General features: G+C 42.4%; 1 protein-coding gene across 9 annotated transcripts in view; it reads left to right on the top strand.

Annotated features, from left to right (window-relative positions):
- PPFIA2 (PPFI scaffold protein A2) overlaps positions 1-23,707 on the top strand; it is a 269,557-nt gene that overhangs the window by 152,926 nt on the left and 92,924 nt on the right. For 6 of the 9 annotated variants that reach the window (XM_077934767.1, XM_077934766.1, XM_077934764.1 and 3 more), the window contains 2 exons: positions 14,687-14,788; positions 21,417-21,581. In XM_077934767.1, the coding sequence (XP_077790893.1) occupies positions 14,687-14,788; positions 21,417-21,581 (267 nt within the window). Of the gene's footprint in view, positions 1-441; positions 490-14,686; positions 14,789-21,416; positions 21,582-23,707 lie in introns of all 9 variants that reach the window. The other 3 variants (XM_028746753.2, XM_077934765.1, XM_077934768.1) reach the window with 1 other exon arrangement.

Below are 23,707 nucleotides of genomic sequence, written 5' to 3'. Positions count from 1 at the left end.
TGCACTGGATGAATTTTGTAAAAGGAAACATACAAATTAGCTATATATTTGTTGATGGAGTCCTCCATGAACGTCTCCCCCTGGAATTTGTAAATATAACAAGATAATCATTTAATATTTATTGGACTGCAATCTTCAATTCACAACTGTGAGGCAGATCAATAGGGAGCTTGTGTTTGGTCTATTTTCAAAGCCCTTTAAACTAACAGTTCTCAATGTATCTGCATTTGTGCCTAAGTACCAATAAAAATATGGTATATGCTAATGAACTGGCGGACAGTCAGGATATAATTTTCTCTGCCATGTGTTGCAAGCAGTATTTTATGAGGTGCACTTAATAATTAGCACTTTTCTTTTAAATTGTATACCTGCACCATGTTTAAACCTCATATCAGGGTGGCTAACCTATTCCCACTCCCCCCCCCCCTTGCTGATCTACAGCTTCCATCAGGCCTTTCTGACTTGGGGAGTCCAACAGCATCGGAGTGGGTGAGTAGAGGGAGCCACCCCTACACCACACCATATTTATCAATAGCATATTCACCCTCCTGAGCGCCAATTCTTATGTAGCCAACATGGCGCCATCCACATGCAAGAGGAGAGGTATTAGCAGCATCAGAGAACCCAAATGTATGTAGTACAAAAAGAACACAAAATGCTAGCAGGGAGCCCCCAAAGGATTTCCCTAAAGCAACCCAGTGAAAACTGAACTTTCACAGAACTACAGTAGTGTCTGTTTGGGGCATGGAGGGAAACTGAAAATTATGGTGGGGTGGAGGGCAGAAAGAATGGCTTATCCTGGAAAGCGGCATGTTTCAAGTCCCAGTTTTAATGTCTAATTATAAAATTTCTCTTTGGACATGCAATGCTTATATCTGATTAATTGCATGGCAAAAGACGCTTCCTGTCAGCATTACTGATTTGGTAATTCTAATATTCAGGAAAGCACTTAGTTGTGAAAGCCATGTTTTTCTAACCTTTAACCTTCAGCTTACTAGTGGGTGCAAGCTGTCAAATCCTTCACATTCTCAGTCTTTTATAACATGGCATCAATGACGGCAAAGAAAGAATTTTACATTTACTGTGCCACACTGCCTTGTTTAAAGTTATTTGTATATGCTTCATTGTCGCTTGATTCTTGTGTCTGCTGTGTTCATTTGAAAATGTTTCCCTACATACCAGAGTTTCATTTGCCACTTAGGGCATACATCAATAAAGTGAATAGCCGGATCTATTGCACAAAAAGAGAGAAACTATAACTAAGGCACCATATTCACTGTAAATTTAAAGTAATGCCATGCCACTTTTAACAGTAATCGCTTCTTCCAAAACATCATGGAAACTGGAGTTTGCTAAGGGGGCTGAGAGTGGTTGGGAGACCCCTATTTCCTCCAGAGAGGTACAATTCCCAGAGTTCCCTTGGAAGAGGAGTTGACAGTTAAACCACCAAGAATTGGTGTTTCCCCACTTGTGGAATGATCTCCCCAGGGAGACTCGCCTGGCACATTTGTCAGACATCTTTAGGCACCAGGCAAAAACACTTGTTAAACACCTAAACAATCTATGACCTTTTAAACTATTTGGGGGGAGGGTATTGGTTTTGCTTGTTATTACTGTATTTTTGTGCTTTTATAGTGTGAACCGGCCTGTGATCTTCTAATGAAGGGTGACATAGAAATAATAATAATAATAATAATAATAATAATAATAATAATAATGCTTTAGATGTACAGTGGTGCCTCGCAAGACGAAATTAATCTGTTCCGCGAGTCTCTTCGTCTAGCGGTTTTTTCATCTTGCGAAGCAACCCTATTAGTGGCTTAGCGGATTAGCGCTATTAGCGGTTTAGCGGCTTAGTGGCTATTAAAGGCTTAGCGGCTTAGCGGCTAAAAGGCTATTAGCGGCTTAGCGGCTTAGAGAAAGGGGGGGGAGCGGAAAAAAACCGCAAGACTCGCAAGATGTTTTCGTCTTGCGAAGCAAGCCCATAGGGAAAATCGTCTTGCGAGGCAACTCAAAAACGGAAAACCCTTTCGTCTAGCGGGTTTTCCGTCTTGCGAGGCATTCGTCTTGCGGGGCACCACTGTATAGTGCAGATGGGGCCCAGCATCGCTGTGCGCTATTGATTTAAACCAGGACTAGGGAACCTGTGGTCATCATAACTACCCACTGTAGATCAGCTCCCATCCTAGCAATCCACTGGTCGTGTTGACTAGGGATGATGGGCCCTAGTCATCTGGAGGGCACGGGTTCTGCAGTCATGCTTGAAAGTAGCATGTGAAATGTACAAAGCCATCCTGTTTTCATGAGCAGTGTCCATGGAATTATTCTGTATGCACAAGGGGACTTAAGAAAAAGTCCTACCTGCTAGGCCCATTTGGGAATCTTTGGTGAGGGACTTCATCAAATCCAAATGCACATTATCTACTGTCTTACCCCTATCTACACGCTGCTTGTCATTCTCAAAGAACTCTAAAACATTAATGGGATAGGACTTATCTTTGGAGAAGCCATGCTGATTTCCCTCCTACAGTTCTTGTTATTCTATCAAGGAGTACCCTTTAGCTCTTACTCATATATGTAAAGGTAAAGGGACCCCTGACCATTAGGTCCAGTCGTGGCCGACTCTGGGGTTGCGGCTCCCATCTCGCTTTATTGGCCGAGGGATCCGGCGTACAGCTTCCAGGTCATGTGGCCAGCATGACTAAGCCGCTTCTGGCAAACCAGAGCAGCGCACGGAAACACCGTTTACCTTCCCGCCGGAGAGGTACCTATTTATCTACTTGCACTTTGAGGTGCTTTTGAACTGCTAGGTTGGCAGGAGCTGGTACCGAGCAACAGGAGCTCACCCCTTCGCAGGGATTCGAACCGCTGACCTTCTGATCAGCAAGTCCTAGGCTCTGTAGTTTAACCCACAGCACCACCCACGTCCCTTACTCATATATGTAGCTGCTCTTAAAGGTGTGTGGGGGGGTGTCATTTGTGTAGCAAAAGTCTTTGCTTCTGTCATCTGGCTTCCTACAGCCAGCTTATACTTTTCTTCATTCTCTTGTTTATTCCTACAACCCATCTCCTCTCCAACACACAACTGCTTTCCTGAATCCAAACACTGGCTTCAATTTCAGAGCTGAGTTTGTCCCTTTCCTTTTTGAGTTGTCCCCAGTGGCCCCATCCGGCAGAAATACTCCACAGGATTGATTCAAGCCTGCCAGGGAAAGGTGGTCACGGAACTTGTGTGAATATAAAATGTGTGTTCCCCACAACATCATGCTTCATTCTGAATTGGTTCTGCTTTATGTCGCATATTGGCAGATATTTTTTTCTAAAAATCAATTTAGTGGGAGACAACATTAACACAACAGCTTGGCTGTATTTTTAGTGGATATCCATTGCATGCTAAGTATAAGCTAATGGAGCTGCCCTACTTGCCCAGTTTTTAATAGTAGTAGAGCCTTTACTAGCCAACATTTTCATTATAAAGGTCTTATTTTGATCAAAGCTCAGCTGTCACAGTTTAAAAACTCATTTCTTGTGACAGCTAGGATATCAAAGGACAGTTTAGTTAAAATGATTTTGAGAATTTGAAAATACAGAGGGAATGTAGGATTTGATGTAGTAACTCATTGCTATAGCAAATACTTTCCTTAAAAACAAGTAGCCATTAAAAATAAAAAAATTGTTACCACCATGTGGTAACAGTTACAGTTCTATTAATTCAGCATTATATTTTGCCCACAGGAAATTCAGGAACTCTTGAGTGGGTTTGTAGAAGTGAGCAGGGGTCAAGCTCAGTACTGTGAGTGGTTTCCACCACAAGCCTTTCATAGTCTAGTGGTACCTTGGTTCTCGAAAGCCTCTGTAGTCGAATGTTTCGGAACTCGAATGCCCAAAACCCAGAAGTAAATGCCTCTATTTTTGAACACCCTCAGAAGTTGAAATATTGGCATAATCCATAGAAGCTTTGCTTTGCTTCTGTGTCCAGATGGGCTGGGTATAAATAATAAATTATTGTTATTGTTATTATTATTATTATTATTATTATTATTATTATTATTATCCTAGAAAATCCTTGCCAATGTTGTTTTTTTTTAAAGGTTGACTGTTCTAGTTCAGAAGGTAGTTCTGCCTCTCTAGAAAGATGTATTTAAGTACACACATTTCCCCCCTCTTTAGATATTTATTCATACAAATGGATGCCAAAACTGCTTCATTCTATGGCCTTGAGACAGTTGTGCTTTTTAAAAAAGGAAAATGCAGCAATATCGACAAAATGTTTTTTGACCTTCTCTTTGTTTTATTGGGTTATATGATTGAATAATTTTCCTCTACCATCCTTCACTTCTGCAGAATGACAATACTGCCTTTGAATAATTTGTTTGGTATTGGAATCTGTCCAGAGGCAAATATTCAGCTATGTTCTATGTTTTCATTACTAGTCTGACCTCATTCACTCCACCCAGGGTAGAGCATTTAAAGTAGTGTGTCCTATGCAGATTTTGATTAAGAAAACAACAACTCATGACTGGTCAAGTGGCTAAAGAGGAGTTAATTTTTCTATGGTAAACATATCTTTAGTTCTCTTCTTTAGACCATTGATCCTGCTGATAGATTGCACCTCACAAGTGGGTGACACATCACCACCTAAGATGAGTCACAACAAATGGTATGCTGGTAAATTTTGTAGAGTAGGGTCTTGTCATAGCCATGTCCCCCAAAGGAGTTCATAGTCATACCTTGAGCTAGCAAAGGTTTGCATGTTAGACATTGCTGTCCCTGATCAGTCATGAAGGATGATTAAAAAACTGTACATACTGTAGTTACCTGGGAGTAAGCATCACCAAACTTCGGGGGGAGTGCTGGCATGAAGTAGGAACCCCGTCAAAGAAAAGGAAATAAATAGTTAGCCTCTGCATGATTGTTTTTCTTATTTTCCGATCCCCTCTATGCTGACAACTGTAGAACCTGAGTAACTCATTACAGTGGCAAACCTTGGCATCTCAAGTGCCCTGTGCTATGCCAAAATTTGGTGCCCCCCACCTCTCGCCTTCCATACTGCATCATAGTTGTGGCGTCCCCAAAGCTCTGCTCCCAGCGCAATGAAACTGGTTGTGCTCCCCTAAATCTGCCTCTGCTTATTATCACCTCATTCATCTGCAGGATCATGCAGGTTCTGTAGTTTACTCTGGGGCTGGGGCAAAGGGTGCCATTGCTTCCTCTTCTTAAAAAGTTTTGAAGCTGTTCTCTCCCACCCTTCCTACTCTAGTGCAGCATGAGTTGCATCAGTGCTATTACTTTTCTTTTCTCATTGTTTTAGAAGCTTTCATAAAAGAAAGAGAAAGAATGACCAGATGCAAACAGAGCAGGATGTCTGTACCTTTAAATAAGGTAAAGGGACCATTAGGTCCAGTCGTGACCGACTCTGGGGTTGCAGCGCTCATCTCGCTTTACTGGCCAAGGGAGCCGGTGTACAGTTTCCAGGTCATGTGGCCAGCATGACTAAGCCGCTTCTGGCGAACCAAAACAGCACACGGAAATGCCGTTTACCTTCCCGCCGGAGCGGTACCTATTTATCTACTTGCACTTTGACGTGCTTTCGAACTGCTAGGTTGGCAGGAGCAGGGACCAAGCAATGGGAGCTCACCCCGTCGCGGGGATTCAAACCGCGACCTTCTCATGCCTTCTGAGGACCTTCTGAGTCCTAGGCTCTGTAGAGAAGTTATTCAGGCACAACTTTTCTGAACTTGAAAGGGCCTTGAAAGGATGAAGACTACTTGCTTTTCTGCTGATACATTTGCTTTTGAAATTAGAACATTCTGGTGATAGGTTCACATTTACCTGCAGAATAATCTCTTGATTATTTTTTGTTGTATGCTGAGCCTTGAATTCTACCGTCGTCACCATTTTGCCCCACTTACTGTCTTCAAAGTTTAAAGAAACTTCACTCATTTACGCAATTCATTGTTTTAAGTGTGTCCAAATGTCCGTACAGAACAAGGTATGAGTAACGCAGCTGGGGAACGTGTTTATTTTTACATCTGAGGAAATAGTTTTGGTCAGACTCAGTGTGATTCTCAAGTCATGTTAGGGTGACTCAGGGCTCCGTCCTATCCTAAAAGAGTTTACATAATTTGGTCCAGGTGGTAAAGGTATTTGAGAAATCAAAGGACAGTCGAGGGGGAGGGATGAGTCATGTCACTATTGCAGAAAAAGTAACACGTACTGCTGTCAAGTCATTCATAGGCCATCACTCTAAATAGTACATGACTCTCAAATAGAACTGAATAAAATAAATGAGGCATGTACCATTGGGGTGTTTGTTTTTTTTTTAAAAAAAAACATGTTTCATAAAGACCAGTAAAGCCTATATCGTGTAAGTTACCAAAAAGTAAGAGAACTGGGCATTTTTAATCAACTGTCTTGCTCATTGCTAAGTGAGCACAAGCAAGTGAAAGTCCTGTAGATGATTGAAAATCTATTTAGGTTTGTAAACTAATATTGAAAGGAAACAAGATGGCAAACTGAATAAACTGAATAGCCAGCTCTCTTACTGGCACGCACCATATATAGAGTGATTTTAGACTTTTATTTCTACTAGGCAGTGCTTTTCTTTTAGAAATAAGGTGCCAATGCTCATGATAAAGTTGTTGCAGTAAATGTCACGCTTTTAACCAATGCTTTTCTTCTACCCTTGAGTACCCCCAGAAAGAAGCACTGGTACTAGGGGCTATGCCCCTGCCCCTGCTCACCAACCCCTCTGCCATTTCCCCCTTACTAACTGCCTGGAGTTTTGCAGGCACAGATGCATAACAGCCATGGCAGGTGAAGGGAGGGCCACAAGAATGACACAGGAGACTGGTATCGGGTTGAATTAGGCCAAAACTTTATTGATTACAGGAAAGAGGAGGTTTGACTAAGGCATTGGGCATGTATCCCGCCTGCTACCTGATGGGAACCTGGTGGGGTCAAACCTTTGCTGTGGAGTCACTCCCAACATGGATTGGATGCCACAGTCCCCGCACAGGACACTATTGGGAGATGTGTATGGGCCAGTTGGTCCCCTAGCGGACTCCTGGACAGAGTCACCCCTCCTGGACCCCTCTAACGGGGTGACTAAGGATGAAGCCCAATGCCTTCTCTGCCAAAGTTGTGATGGTTGCTCCCAGGTAGGAGAAACCTACAAGCCGGCCCATTTGCTTACAGGAGAAAGGGAGCCCTGAATAGGGCGACCGAATTAACCACAAGAAGGTCCATAGGCAATGTGCCCACTTTCCCCCCCCTCCCCACCCCGGTGGGCCCCTAAAGACTTGGTGGGTGGAAAAATCCTATGACGATCGGCCAAAAGGGCAGCTGACACCTGGACAACCCCTTAAATAGGCTGGGCTGAGATTGCAGCGGGCACTGCCCACCCTTACTTGAGTGTCTGACTTGGCCAGAGGTGGGCAGTGCCAGCTATCCCTTTCCCTAGCCATGCCTGGAAGATAGCAGCCTCCCTGAACCTACCACTGCCGTACCATGTTGCAACAGCCACCCACCCAGAGTCCCAGGTGAGCAGATACTCCCTTCCCTTCCCATCCCTTGCAGCTACTAAGCTCATTATTCCCCTTCACGGCCCCGTTTCGGTCTTTTCTCCTGCAATTCTGCTTTACGCCCTTGCTTTCATCTTCACCCTCATGCCCTCATGTCCATGCTTGCTCCCCTCTCCTTTTGTGCAGCCCCTTTACACGCACACCAGCCCCCCTAGTGACCTGCTGTGCCTTTTTCCTCCCACACGTTGCAACTACTCAGCACTCTTTTCACCTCTGCTGTTGTTTAATGCCACAGTTTCCCTCTGTGCCCCTCCATATGCTTTACTCAAAGCTCTGCTGTTGTTAAAAACCACCATTTTCCTCTCAGTTACCTCCACCCCTGCTTTACTCAAACTTCTGCTGTTGTTTTAAACCACCACTCTTCCCCTGCCAGGGTCCCTCCCTTCTCTCTCTCTTTTGACGGCTGCTGGTGCTGTGCAGCCTGCCTTCTCTTTTGCTCCCCTGCCCTACCCTGACCTCATACAAATACAGGATTGTGATGCGGCACGACAGATCCTTCAGTGGTGGACACAGGTTGATAGCCTTGCATAGGAGGATGGGTGTATCCATAGGTTTTTCTGTGATGATGATGATTTTAAATGAGTTGTGAAACACCTCTTGGGTCAGTGATGAAACTGATATTGACCTGCAGAGAGAGGATACCAAAATTCGTATCATAAGGATTTGTAGGCAGGTCCTTGTGACAGTATTTGTTCCCATTTACCTACTGGCAACATGGAAGAATGGTGCATCGTTTCTGTTCCAGTCATGTCAGTTTCCAGGATATGTGGGAATTTGAGATCCTCTTTCCCCCCGATCTCTAAGAGATGGTTGGGGTTGGCAGTGCTGATCATCAGTTAGGTTTGGGTGAAGATGATCTATGATCAAAGCAGCAGGCATGCAGTTTCCTGCTGAGTCTCTTGTTCTCTGGATTTGAGCCATTGTGTAGCCACAATCACTTCCTCTTCCCCCATGTCAGCTGGGAAAATCTTGAATGAGACCCATTTGTTTGTTGTTCGTAAAACGAAATTGTGTTGTCAGACAGAATACATTTTTAATACATACATCTGTATGCATTTTGAAACAATTGCCTTGCCCAATGTCCTTTTCAAGATGAACACTAACAACAGTAAAGCACGAAAATCTACTAAAATTAGACTTTCTCCTGCTGTTTACAAAATTCCCATTGAAGTGCAGTATCCTAAGTTGTGTGTTAAAATTGCTTGCCATTGTGTAAGCATTCTATATAAAATAGGTCAGCTTATAGTACTGGCATTTGGACATTATGTTGGTAGAACAAATATTAAATTTCTACCACTTTGACAGTGCAAAGTAGAAGGCATGTTACACTAGATGTTGCATATTAATTGAAAAGGCTTTCATAATGTGCAACATCTGGGTTGTATGGAACGTGGCATGACAATCAAATATAGAAAAATAGATCTGTGTTAAATAAATGTGGAACATCCTAAGGCACAAAAGGAAGGACTGTGTGCATGGCTGAAATATTAGTCAAGCCAACTGAGAAATATGATCGTGCATTGTTTCTAAAATTTATTCAGGCTGATGGGGAAATTCTAGACAAACCCACAAGACAGGATTTGGATGGCATGTTCAACAGCCATTGGCTTAGGTAAGCAGGGCTTGGGAGCAGAAAGGACCAGAAAGGAGCAAACCAGCTTCAAGCTCCTCCCTGGAAGCCCATATGCTTGTGCAGTTCCAGTAAAGCATAGTAGGGCTTTCTGTGTCATATGAACCAGGCCACTGCATTTTTAAACCATTGCAAACTTTGTAAAATTATTGCATAAAAACTCATGATTGTTCCTGTTATCAGACTCCAATCTCCTTTCTAGAGAAAGCTGTTCACTCCAGCAGATGATTATGTCTCAATATGGCAGACGTGATCACTGATGACATTGTAGGGACACCTTCTCTTGAGGTGTCAGCCTCATCACAGGCTTAATTAACAGATCTGTTCCCATTAAGGGTGCCATACGATTGTCATACTGAGTTTCTCTCTCCTCAAGTTCACAGCTGTCCACACCTCAGCTTGATGGGTCAATGAAACCAGTAGCCTAATTATTTTGAAGGCAAATGTTTGGAACGCAAATCTCTGTTCTCAGGCGGGATTTAGCTAAAACAATTCTAAGTCTGTGGATCAAAAAAGATCATAATCTCAGAGAGACCTAACTGAGCTAAACACAAAGCAACAATATTTCTGTGCCAGGGTGCTTTTTCTTTCCCTTTCCCCTGAAAAAAACCGCCTTCTTTTACTGCACATGAAATATGAATGTTTATTTGGCAAAAGAATTTGTGCACGCGGTAAATGTTTCTCTTGTTCAGAGGAAGTTTCTTGCCTGGGAAAGAAGAGTGAAGATCACTGTCAGCACCTTTTCACCTTGTCTGAAACCATATACAATGGGAATATGTAGAAGATGCCTGTGACCACTTTCACTGTCCTTCCCTCCCATCTCCTAGTCTTCATCTGCACTGTGTGCTCTGAGCATTCCCTGGGTAGAACTTTTCCGTGTTATCTAGATTCATACTTTTTGCTGTGTCACAGATCATGTGTGCAACTTGTACCTCCATTGAAATCAATGATAAATTAATCACTGAAATTGATTTCACGGGGTCTATTCCTAAGCATGACTAAGGCTGCATTTACAGCATGTATTTAAAGCACTATGATCAGTGCCGGATTTACGTATAAGCTAAACAAGCTATAGCTTAGGGCCCCACTCTCTTGGGGGCCCCAAAAAAATTAAAGGGGGAAAAGTGGATGTACATTTCCAAAATACGTATAAGATAAAACCTACATACAGCAACAGTGTTTGGTGTTGTTTAGGCTCCTATGATGTAAGTAATGGGCCCCGCCTGCTAGCCTGCTCCCTAAAATATCACTGGTTTGCTCATTTCTGTATCAATTACTTTAATAAAATACATAGTTTGTTATGTGCAAATGGCTTTAGATATCTATTACTGTAGGTCCATAAATTACCATATAGCATATATTCAACACAAAAAACAGCAACAATTTGTTGTTGACAAAGGACAGCTGGACATATAAAGGGCCCCATTACCTTCAGTAGCTTAGGGCCTCATCAAACCTAAATCTGGCCCTGACTATGATACATCTATAAACAGTCATGACTTGCCCCACAAAGGATACTAGGAGCTGTTTGTCAAGGGTGCTAAGAGTTGTAGGGAGACTTCTATTCCCGCCACAGAGCTATAATTCGCAGCATAGTTTTAACAATCAAGCCCTCTTCACAGAAAGCTCTGGGAGGGGAATAGTGGCATCTCAACAACTCTCAGCACCCTACATGGGGAAAGCCATGACAGTGGTCTCATAGTGCTTTAAATGTATGGTGTGAATGTGACCTAAATCTGGATCCAACCCATAAATTCTGTGCGCAGAGAGCAGATGAGGACATGGAGGTCAGAAGTGGGCACAGCAGCTGGTATCTCCCTCCCCAAGCATGTGTTTTTTCAGACTTATGTGTCAAGAGCCATAGATATTTGTGACTTGTTTCTGAACACTATCCTGATAAATGTTTGCGTTCATGGAATACCATGTAGCATCAGAAAACTAGTTATTCTTTCCCCATAATCTTTTGGCAATTCTATTTCTTTGTTTTTCTTTAATTATTGAACCCCCCTTTCCAAAAGTGGGTTATAAAAAAATTAAACATCATGTGGAGCAGCATGTTTAGTCCTTCAAATTTCAGGATTAAAAAGTGGGATTATCTGATGAGTAATTTCCGTGCTTCACTTTTTAATTGGTGTGGTAACCCCACAGTTGCCTTGTAAACTTTAAGAGTGCAGTTTGATCTGTCAAACTGTATTAGTTATGCAGCAGTTTCTACCTTGAGGCCTCCCAAACTATGACTGACCATGCAACATTTCTGCTGCAAACAATAATTCTAGATGACAGTATCCCTTTGGTTTCTGTGCATCTATGAGGCAAATGCAGAGCAGAGGTCATTATCATCACAAGCTGTTATGTAACTGCATAGAACAAAAGCATGCATTCCTGTGCTTTAACGTGGGGCAATGTATTCTTAGAGACTTTGCTATCCGACAGTGCCTAAGAGCCAAGCTACACATCCAACTTTAAAATAACTTTTGTGTCAACAAATGGCATTTACCTGTGCTTTTGTCAAGCATGAATTCAAAACTGCTGTCTTACCCCATTATTAACTCATCCCTCAGGAGCCAAGCATGATGGAAATAATCTCGTTTTTAAAGCAGAAAGAAAAGCTTAATTTTCCTGTGAGACAATCTCGGGGGGGGGGGGTGTGTCTGCTATTATATCCCCAGCGGAAGATCTTTGTCTGTTTCCTTTCAAGACAGAGAAGCCAAAACTTTGGATAGCTAGGAGCAGCCTAGGTAAAGGGTAAAGGGACCCCTGACCATTAGGTCCAGTCACTGACGACTCTGGGGTTGCGGCGCTCATCTCGCTTTATTGGCCGAGGGAGCCAGCGTACTGCTTCCGGGTCATGTGGCCAGCATGACTAAGCAGCTTCTGGCAAACCAGAGCAGCGCATGGAAATGCCGTTTACCTTCCCACCGGAGCGATACCTATTTATCTACTTGCACTTTGACGTGCTTTCAAACTGCTAGGTTGGCAGGAGCTGGGACCGAGCAACGGGAGCTTACCCCATCGCAGGGATTTGAACCGCCGACCTTCTGCCTGGCAAGCCCTAGGCTCTGTGGTTTAACCCACAGTGCCACCTGCCTAGGTGCAGGTAAAAAGAAAATTTAAGCTGATACTTTTTACACCTAACACCAAAATAAATTTACTGGTTTGTGGGGGGTGAGGGATCTGGTGTCAGCAATACTGAGATGACTAAATAATGTGAATTTAGCGAGCAATGCATGTGTTAATTTGGGCTTTTATTCCAATAAAATCAAGTTAGTTTTAATTGATTAAGTACAGTAATTGATTAAATCCATATAGATTTGCATACAATTAAAATAATAGTTTTGAAGACCAGCCTTTGCTTTCCAATGGATATATGTCTGTGAATGTCACTGCAGATGTTAACTTAGAAAAGTAATTAGACAGCATGTCCACTCCAGGTGCCCGAGAGACTAGCTCTGCCACTGCCCCCATCCGGGCATTCAGACAGAATCCTTCCCCCTGGACCTCTTTAACTGGGTACCCTGATACTTGATCAAGAAGTAGTGTGTAAGACTCCTTCCCTCTGTTTAGGCTAAGGATCTGACTCAATGCCTTTTTCTGTCAGCAAGTTGTGACAGTTGCCCGATAGGCCCAATTCTTCCCTGGTCCCAAATACAGCGACCAAGTAACTCCATAGCAAGGTTGTCCATTTACCCATGGCCAGCTGAGGCTGATGACAACACCAGCTGGCCCCATGGGAAAGAATCCCCCCTCCCAGTTTGTCCATAGCCATGCCAGGCTGCAACTGCTGCTGCTGCCGAAATGGTAAGCGGTTTTGTGTTCGTTTCTAACAATGAATGAACAAGTCATCAACTAAAAGCAGCTAAGTCAAAACACCAATTTTAGTTCCTCAATGAGATGAAGCTGGCTGAAATCCAGATGTTTTAGTTTAAACAGTTACTGCATCAGAGTGATGAATGATTAACCTCTGCAAAAACTATAAATCATCAAATCTGTAATTTACTGCCTAACCTTATAAAAACCTCAGACACACTCCCCTGCAGAATCCACTCCTGCTTAAGCTTTTAATATTCTCTCTGTACTGTATTGATCTGCTTCACCGTGGTTTAATTAAACTAAGTGAATTATATTATTAAGGTATAATTATTTCAGAAGAGTCTTTAGAATACAATAACATAATGGATTGGAAAACCACTCTACGAAGTGACATATATGCTTCAGATTATTGTGTGCATCCTTTGAGACATTGAGGGTATTATCAGGCATAGGCAACCTTCGGCCCTCCAGATGTTTTGGACTACAACTCCCATGATCCCTAGCTAACAGGACCAGTGGTCAGGGATGATTGGAATTGTAGTCCAAAGCATCTGGAGGGCTGAAGGTTGCCAATGCCTGCAATAGATTGTCAAGGGTATCTGACTCCTAGTTGCCTAATAGCAACAACTAAAGATCCCCCCATGCCTAAGTTACATAGGTTGCTGAAAAAGAAGGTTGGCAGGAAAACCAGTAGTGGATTCTTGTGTGAAAGGAATTGTAAGCTTCATTCACAAATTCCTAGGCTGGGCATGAGTTCAGAGGCACCATGCTTTTTTAATTCTTAGCATATATCTTCCCACCCGACTACCATTTTGCACTGGGCTCTGGCTGGTGGATCTAAAATATTAAGCATATCCCACAAGTTCCATCCTGCCAGGTGAGTGATTTGTAGCAGTCAATACCTATAGTAGCCTCACTGGCTTTGAAAGGCATAGGAGGTGAGCTTCCGTGGGACTGATCAATAATACTATGTGTGTTTTACTATGCCACGGGTATATATAATGTCACTGTGTTGAACAGAAAACACTTTCATCAAAGATTTACCTTATAATGCTAATTAAGAGATGGAAGGATATAGTTGCAAGGAAAGTGTTCGGCTCTCCTCTCCTGCCAACAATTCTCTGCGGCAAATTGCTTCCTCCTGATCAGTTTTGATCCAGTGTTTATTCACCTAATCTCCAAGATCAGAACTAAGCCAGAATGAGGGGGTGGGGGCATTTGCAGAATAGTGGGCAGATGATGGAAAGACATGTCAGTTAACCCATACAAATGCCCTGGACTCAGCCACACATTTATGTTACCTCAGAAAACATAGGTTTGGGGACATATGAGTGCTAAGGAAACACACAGTTTTGCCCTAAAATATAATACTGGTGGCTTCTGTTACAAGAATTTTAAAATATATTATGCGAACCCTATATTGACACCTGACAGCATATTTTACTGTTCAGTGGAATATGGCTCTAGACTTTTTCAAAGCAGGGCATAGGCCCCTCATATTAATCCGAGAGAGGCATTTCATTCCCATTGTTTTCAAAAGTTCTCAGAAATTTTCCAGCACCCAAGCTTTAGTTCTGTTAGATTTTCTGAAATTGGAGATTAAAGCAATGCAATATTTTCATGCTAAATGTTTTCCTCTTGCATATTTTCTCCATCTTTGCAGGAATTTGCTGCACTTACAAAAGAGCTAAATGCATGCAGGGAACAACTACTGGAAAAAGAAGAAGAAATTTCTGAACTGAAAGCTGAAAGGAATAACACAAGAGTAAGTATAAAAACAATCAGTTATGTGTGTTTTGCATAACAATGTATCAGATAATTTTAGCACTGCTTTTTATCTTATAAAATTCTATGAGAATTGTGAAAATACATTCTGTGCCTGGGTGGGGGAGTCTGTAGTTCTCCAGATGTTGATGGACCAGAACTCCCATCCTGCCTGACTATTGACATGCTGGCTGCAGCTGATGGAAGTTAGAATCCAACAACATCTGCAGAGCCACTGGTTCATCAATGTCATTCTTTTGTAATAGCCTTTTGATAGTTCAAGTGGTTTGTTTGGAAATTCATATCTTGAGTTCTATTTTCCACCTGCTCTTTGGGGAGTAGTTTAAAAATAGACATTCACCGATCAGATTTGGGTTCATTTAGCATTTATTAACTTTCTGGATTTCTCCCCGTCTGGCTTTTGATCAAAGTGTGAAATTGAACAGTGGCTAGCACCAAAAAGATTGACAGGGAAAATTTGGCTTCTAATCAGTTGATTCCCAAAACCTTTTCATGGTCAGTGTTGTTACTGGAATATTCTAACAGTGTGTGCACTGGTGAACATTCCTGGGATAATTTTTGAGCAGTTCTGACTTTTCAGAGCAGTGCTATACCAAAGAGTGCCAATGTATGATGAGCAGAGGAGTCTTCCTTACAGAATTCCTATCTCCCTGCCTTTCTGATCAGTGTTTATACTGAACCAGCTTATATATGGAATTTTGGAGTTAGTGTTATAAGCATGATGAAACCTGGTCATGTATTTGATGTTGCTTCCAACCCATGTACTACCAGTTTCACAGTGATCTTTGGGAATGGATAAATATATGTATGGAAAGAAAAGTATCTTTGATGCCTTCATCTACTAGGTAAAGCAGGTACCATTTGGTAAAGCAGGTACCACTTTGTAGAAGTTGGGATCCACAGGAAAAGGCATATCTTTGGCAGCTTCTTCATTTAAGAGCTGTATTGTCTAGTACCCTGTTACTGGTTTTCCCATTTGTGATGTATGGAAGTGAGAGCTGAACCACAAAGAAGGCTTATCGCCTGGAGAATTGATGCTTTTGAATTGTGGTGCTGGAGGAGACTCTTGAGAGTCCCATGGACTGCAAGAAGATCAAACCTATCCATTCTGAAGGAAATCAGCCCTGAGTGTTCACTGGAAGGACAGATCCTGAAGCTGAGACTCCAATACTTTGGCCACCTCATGAGAAGAGAAGACTCCCTGGAAAAGACCCTGATGTTGGGAAAGATGGAGGGCACAAGGAGAAAGGGACGACAGAGGATGAGATGGTTGTACAGTGTTATAGAAGCTACCAACATGAATCTGACGAAACTGCGGGAGGCAGTGGAAGACAGGAGTGCCTGGTGTGCTCTGGTCCGAAGAGTTGGACACAACTAATAGACTAAACAACGACAACAACAATTGTGTAGTACTGCTGCCTTCATGGATCCTCAACATCGCCTGGATATGTATCCTGTCTCTGGCAGCAGTTTTATTCAGACATTCAATACCCAGCCCCCTTGAGGATGCTCCATGTTCTGGTTAGGTCTGGTTATTTGTGGGGCCTGCCTGGTGTTTTCACATGAGTAGAATATGTGCTTTTATTTAAAATGCATCTCTGGGTTATTTGTGGGGCATAGGAATTTGTTCATCCCCCCCCCCCCAAAAAAAAATGTAGTGCATCCCACCACATGGCCTGAGGGACGGTGGACTGGCCCACAGCTGAAAAAGGTTACTGACCCCTGGACTCGATGATCCTCAGCGTCTCTTCCAACTCTATGATTCTATGATTAACTTAGGACCATTAATTTCAATGGATCTGCTCTGGGGAAAACTTAATGGATACAATCTATAGGTCCTAGCAGAGTTTTGCCCAGTTTCTCCAGAAATTGTTAATATATATAATGGGAAACTCCCATATGTTCTTACCAAAGAGCCATTAAAAAAATCTGCTATTCTATTAAAAAGCAAAACATACCATGCCATGTTCTGCAGTGAGAGAGATGCAAATATAGACATATTGGTTGCCAATAGACAACAGAACCCGCACATAATTTGTTTTAAAGAAAACATAGCAAGAAAATGACTACATTGCCCTCTCACTTTTGACAATACAAATGTTTCTGAACCATCTTTTTAAAGGGGGGGGGTTCAACTCTAAATGAATGTGCAATTAATAAGAAAAAGAATAACTCTGTGCTTTTATTAATGGGCAGTCTTAAAAAAAAGCACAATTAAAAATTTAAGTAGTGCTTTATGATTTCATTGAATAAGGAGTTCATTCCACCTTACAGCCATCTTACAAATTAAAAGCAGAAGCCTGCTGTATAAGTAAAATATGTCACAGCCATTCTTCCATACCTGGAAGATAGGCTAGGAAGCTGCTTTATACCAAGTCAGACCATTGGTCCATTTCACTCAGTACTGTCTACAATGATTGGCTGAAGTTGACCCAAGCCTTGGGCTGATTAAACAATCTATGGCCTTAAATGTCTATGACGGGTGCTGTGTTTTGCTGCTGCTGTTATGTATTTCGTGTTTTTATACTGCAAACTGTCCTGTGATCTTTGGATGAAGGGCCAGATATAAATTAAATAGTTGGGTTCAGATTTTAAAAATAATAAAATGTCAGTAAATAACCCTAAATATATGTAACTTGCCTTTTCCTATGCAAGACTAGAAAGACAGACTAGAATTAAGAATACACAAAGAAACATCACACTGCTACATCCCAGTTAAGGGATTGTTATAATAGTTGCTTGTTCGCTGCCTTTGTTCAACATGATGTCTAATTTAAATATTACAGTTCCCAGGTGATGGCTGCCGAAAAATCCTTACGCGAATGTTTCTTACCCCATGTAGCAGTGCAAATGTATGCAGCATCCCCATACTGTTTCTAAAGATATGCACTGTTGACACAGAAATGCTGTATGTGTTCAGCACAACACACACGGCAAGAAGGTTTAAAGTGTTAAACATTATACAAAAAAATTGTTTGGGGCAGCTTTCCTGTTGAGGGGGGTGGGTAGTCTCTTAAACTAGCCCTGACATCAATCTATCTGATGGCTGGTGTCAAACAAGTTCTAAACCAGCAGCCGCCAACTTTAATTATACCAATGGGAACTTTTGGATTTTTGAGAGAGTGCCACCATCTATGGGCACTGCTCTCTTCCCTACCTTGGATGAGCCCCCAGAGAAAGCACAAAACATACTTCACTGTTTGAAGCAATCTTAAGTGAAAGTCAGAATCCATTAAAGTTAACCTGAGCCTTGAAAAGCACATACAAATTAAAGAGGAAGTGGGCAAGAGAATCGAGGGAGAAAAAGGTAACCCGCCCCACCATCTCATGACCAAAGGGGCAGTGAGTGGGGGAGCTGAGAGGTTTTGTAGTGCCAGGGGGCACTGGTGGAGGAACAAGGGTGTGGGGGGAGTGCACTGCCCCAGCAGCATGATCCCAGTGGGGTGCCATCGCGGCTAAACCCCGCCCCCCCACTGGGCGCCACACCCCCAGGATGCATGCCATGCCCCTGTGGGTGGCACACCATGCCAACAGGAGACACGCCAGCCACGCCCCCGCCTGCTCTCTGCCCCCCCCCGCCAGAGTTTGAAGCTCCACCACTGCCAGGGGGAGACGTTAAGGATGCCATTACGTCCACAAGCGCCAAGTTGGCAGTCCAACTTTGAACACTGTAATACAAAAGTCATCTCCAGAGGTTAAATACAAAAGAGAATGGGTCATATATGACACAAGAAGAAGTAGATATTTGGTGAGCCTGGGTGTCTATAATTTTATGACATTTACTGTAGGGTACATAATATTTACAGTGGTACCTTGGGTTACATACGCTTCAGGTTACATACGCTTCAGGTTACAGACTCCACTAACCCAGAAATAGTACCTCGGGTTAAGAACTTTGCTTCAGGGTGAGGACAGAAATTGTGCTCTGGCGGCACGGCAGCAGCAGGAGGCCCCATTAGCTAAAGTGGTGCTTCAGGTTAAGAACAGTTTCAGGTTAAAAACGGACCTCCGGAATGAATTAAGTACTTAACGCGAGGTACCACTGTATAGAGAGCAGTGTTCTGACTTCAGATCAGCACTCATCCCTGGATAACATCTGCAAAATCACTACATAGTGTATTTTGAATGCCTTTTCCACAATGTAGTTTCAGATTTGCTTTATATCCTGTTAGATTCCACAACGCACACCTTTTGAAAAAGAAAATAGCAAAGTAATTATCCTTCTTTAAGGCAATATTTTTTGTTTTGTAGGTTCAGCATTAATTGTTGTTGTTTAGTCATTTAGTCGTGTCCAACTCTTCGTGACCCCATGGACCAGAGCACGCCAGGCACTCCTGTCTTCCACTGCCTCCTGCAGTTTGGTCAAACTCATGTTGGTAGCTTCAAGAACACTGTCCAACCATCTCATCCTCTGTTGTCCCTTTCTCCTTGTGCCCTCAATCTTTTCCAGGGAGTCTTCTCTTCTCATGAGGTGGCCAAAGTATTGGAGCCTCAGCTTCAGGATCTGTCCTTCCAGTGAGCACTCAGGGCTGATTTCCTTCAGAATGGATAGGTTTGATCTTCTTGCAGTCCATGGGACTCTCAAGAGTCTCCTTCAGGACCACAATTCAAAAGCATCAATTCTTTGCCAATCATCCTTCTTTATGGTCCAGCTCTCTCTTCCATACATCACTACTGGGAAAACCATAGCTCTAACTATACGGACCTTTGTTGGCAAGGTGATGTCTCTGCTTTTTAAGATGCTGTCTAGGTTTGGCATCACTTTTCTCCCAAGAAGCAGGCGTCTTTTAATTTCGTGACTAGCTATCACCATCTGCAGTGATCATGGAGCCCAAGAAAGTAAAATCTCTCACTGCCTCCATTTCTTCCCCTTCTATTTGCCAGGAGGTGATGGGACCAGTGGCCATGATTTTAGTTTTTTTGATGTTGAGCTTCAGACCATATTTTGCTTTCTCCTCTCTCACTCTCATTAAGAGGTTCTTTAATTCCTCCTCACTTTCTGCAATCAATGTTGTGTCATCTGTATATCTGAGGTTGTTGATATTGGGCATAATGGGGTGTAAGGAGCAGCATATATTATGCCAGTAGAGAAAAACTCTCTATAGTTGCTTAAGATAAATATGCACCCTGGCACAAACATTTAACTGTCAGGAGCTGCTCACCTTCATAGGCCTTAAATCCTGTATGTATTTGTTAAATGCTTGAACAGACATGCAAGGGGAAGTGTGGGGAAGTGAATGGAGTGGGAGGTTCAGGTTTGGATCCTTGCTGAGTCACGGAAGCTGACTCTGGGCTGAGTCGTATTTCTGACTCCGATTCTTACAGCATTATTCTGAGATAGGAATTTATTTTGACCTCGGTGTATGCATCTATAGCTGCAATTATTACTTATTTATTTATTGTGGTATGGGGAAAGTAAAGGATCCATTATTCACTTCTTGGAGTTAGTTCAGCGTAACACTATGATGTGCTGTGCTTGCTATAAAATAGCATAAATGAGTGGGGCAATGTTAAAGTAGTGTTGTGAGTTGTGGGGCAGGGGGGAGAATAGGCTGTTTGCTGAGACCCTTCTAACCCCTGGATCCAGCAAGTGTTAAAGTATAAGCCAGGCTAGCTTCCTGGTGGGATGATAGCGTAGGTAATGGGCCATTAAGGGAACAAAGGAAATGGGTCTGTGCCAGATGAAAATGGATGGACTCCCTCCCTCAACTGACCGGTAGTTAAAAAGAAATGGCCAGGGTTGAGAACTGCATGAGGTGAGCTAGAAGCTGGAAGAAAAGCTGCAGACTGGGAAGCCAGAGAGAGTCAGAGTTTGATTTCTGTTTGAATCCAAGGCTGCGGCTATGGGGGAAGCAATAGGAGCAAACTGCAAGAAAAACCTGAGTTGCTGTTTGTTGCACTTCAGCTTTAAAGAGTGGGTTTTCACGGGGAAAGCTCTAGGGCAACAAAAAGAGCGCTCAGACATGGAGCTTTTCAGTATGGGCCTGGGCCTGGAAAGAGCAGGGCAAAAGGTGTGGATAAGCCCTCTCTTTATTCACCTCTCCTCAAGACTGTTTCTGCAGCCATGAATGTGGGAAATACATTCCAAATGGTTACAAGAGGGAGTTTGTTACATGAGTGCTGGCATTGGATACAACCCCTTTTGATCAAATACAGAAATTCAAAATCTTAATGAAAAATGTTTGTTAGTTTTTTGCATATCTGTTCAGGTTTCAAAATGCAATTGTGCAACTAATTTCAGCATTGGTTACGTACTGCACTGTGATTTGTTTCTTTAATTTGATGGTTTCAGTAGTTCCATTTAACAATATTTCAGTGTCCTAAAACATCTTAGTTTGGACACAACAATGGTGAGTGGAACAATTTGCCATCTTGGAAAATTTGCATGAGAGTTCAGTAGATATTAATCACATTTATACTTTATTCCCCTTTACGTTCTCTGCAATAATATCATGGAAAACTGCCAGACGGAGTCACCATAAACCTTCAAGTACGGTGAAACCTGCCTGTGTCATTATCATTTTGAACTAGAATTATGGTGCCAGTGACCTTCAGGAGAAAATTAGCTAACTTTCTTTATATATATATATATATATTGAATCCAATAGCTGTTACTGGAACATTTGGAGTGCCTTGTTTCAAGACATGAAAGGTCGCTGAGAATGACAGTGGTGAAACGGCAAGCACAGTCCCCCTCCGGAGTCTCCAGTGAAGTCGAGGTTCTGAAAGCACTGAAATCATTGTTTGAACACCACAAGGCTTTAGATGAGAAGGTAAAGTACGGGGAATCAGCTTACTGACTCGGCATATATTTCTTAAGCTTTGTCATGGATGCCTACACTAGACTAGTTCCCTCATTCTCTTGGCATATGTAACATAATAGTGTTTCCAGGGTGCCATTTTGTATTCTTCCAAGGTCACAACAGAGGCACCAGGCCTTACACCCTGAATGGTGGTGGTGATTTCCATGGGACTTATGCAGGGCCATGGGGCCCTTCCAGGAAGTCAAACCCAGTCCATTCAGGCTAGTTGCATACTGTAAGTTGTTTATATTCCCTTTTAAGGCCAGAGAGACAGAGAGAGATGGCGGAGGGGAGACGGAGAGAAAATCTCTGATGCTGTCCCCAAAGGAGGCATCAAATTATCAAGCTGCATTTACCCATCCAAGTTGAACTAAATATTCTCCCTACATTTAAAGCACATTTATACTACTTCAGCAGTCATGGCTTCCCCTAAAGACCCAGAGAACTACAGTTTACAACTCACAGATTTATAATTCCCAGTACCCCTTACAAACCACAGTTCCCATAATTCTTTGTGGGAAGTTACGTACTTTAAATGTATGGTGTGGGTGTGACTGCCTGATCCAAAAATGTGCAGTCATTTCAAACAGTTTAAAAACCTATCAGTCAACTGTATGGGAGGAAAGGAGGTGAGAGAGGAGGGGTTTAACCCAATCCTTGTTCCTCTTGCCAAGCAACTGATCAGCAGAATGTTAATATTTTAATATGAATACAGGGGTACCTAGGCTTGCCATACGTCAGGAAAATTCCTAATATATCCTGGTTTTCTGCTGTAAAAATGGTGTCAGAGGATTTTTGCCAAATCAGCAAAATGTCAGGGGAAACCCAGTTACAGAATATGGCAATGCGATGGAAAAAGCAGCAGAAACAGCTCCAAAACCTTAAAGTCACTATTTTGGGGAAAGGTTTCCCTAAAGAATCTCAACAATCTTGGTGGTTTCCTAAGGAAATCTCAACAACTTTGCAGGTGTCAGGAATTTTATTGTCTCTTATTTCCACTATGAGAATAACAGTCTCAGTTCCCCAACATTGCTTAAAGGTGTCTGTTCTTCCTCCTGTATTCATTAACTGTGTAATAGCCTGTCTTCTATTGAGTTAAAGACAGTGTTCATGAAAAACATAAAATTGTCTTGCAACAGTTTGAGAGAATGCCACCAGCAGCTGCAAGTGTGTGCAATGGCAGATTGTGCACTGCATGGTGCCTGAGAGGGTTCACGCCTATGTGTTGATATGAATATGCACTAGAAACGATGCATCTGACATCCACTCAGAGATTTAAATTTTAAACACTGTGGGGAACCCCTAAACAATGTCATCTCACACTAACAAAATTGTAAAATAAAAATAAAAATGGGATATTGATTTATCAGGAGCAGGTACCTGCCAGCAGGGAGGGGCAGCTATGATAAATAAGGAAAGTCAAGGCATATGGGTCACTTGTCTATGGCCCTAGAAGCTGGCTTGTGTAAAGTGGTCTGTTTGTAGGGAACTATATTACCTTTAGGAAGAAATCCCACAGAGATTCATTACAGTCTAAATAGGGCAGTACATATTGTGCCTGAATCACGATCGCACCATATTTTGACATGCTCCTTCTAAGTGATGTGAAAATCATTTACTGTGCTTTTTAATCTGAAATGAAGCTTTGCAATTTAGCTGTGCGTAGTAAGAGATGAGTAACTGAGGCCAATGCTATGCAAACACATTTAAACAATATTTTACATGTCCCTGGAAGTTTTTGGGTTTTCTGCTGAACTTAAATGTTGTAGCTGGGACTTACATAATGGAGCATTACTAGCAGTAGTCTTTGGAGATTAGTATGGTTTATAGACTAATTTCACTTTCCAGTATTTGAGACTGATAAAAAAAAAAACAACCATTAGGGAAGTGGTGACGCCTTGTTTTCTCAAACTACTTTAATTAATGAGAAATGAACTTGAACTTTCTGCAAGCAATTAATCAGAAACATCCTACGTATTGTACATTTTGTGTTTTAAACTCAGAATTGAAATTGAAGGATTTTCTCTGGCGGTTTGAGTGACACCAGGTATGTTACGAAGCAAGTGGTAAGCGTTGAATCTGCACTAAGGTGATTG

Source organism: Podarcis muralis, chromosome 10 (assembly GCF_964188315.1).
Source record: "Podarcis muralis chromosome 10, rPodMur119.hap1.1, whole genome shotgun sequence".
In the NCBI taxonomy this organism is placed as follows: domain Eukaryota; kingdom Metazoa; phylum Chordata; class Lepidosauria; order Squamata; family Lacertidae; genus Podarcis; species Podarcis muralis.
Note: the sequence above shows the minus strand (reverse complement) of the source record. Positions and strands in the feature narration are given on the sequence as shown.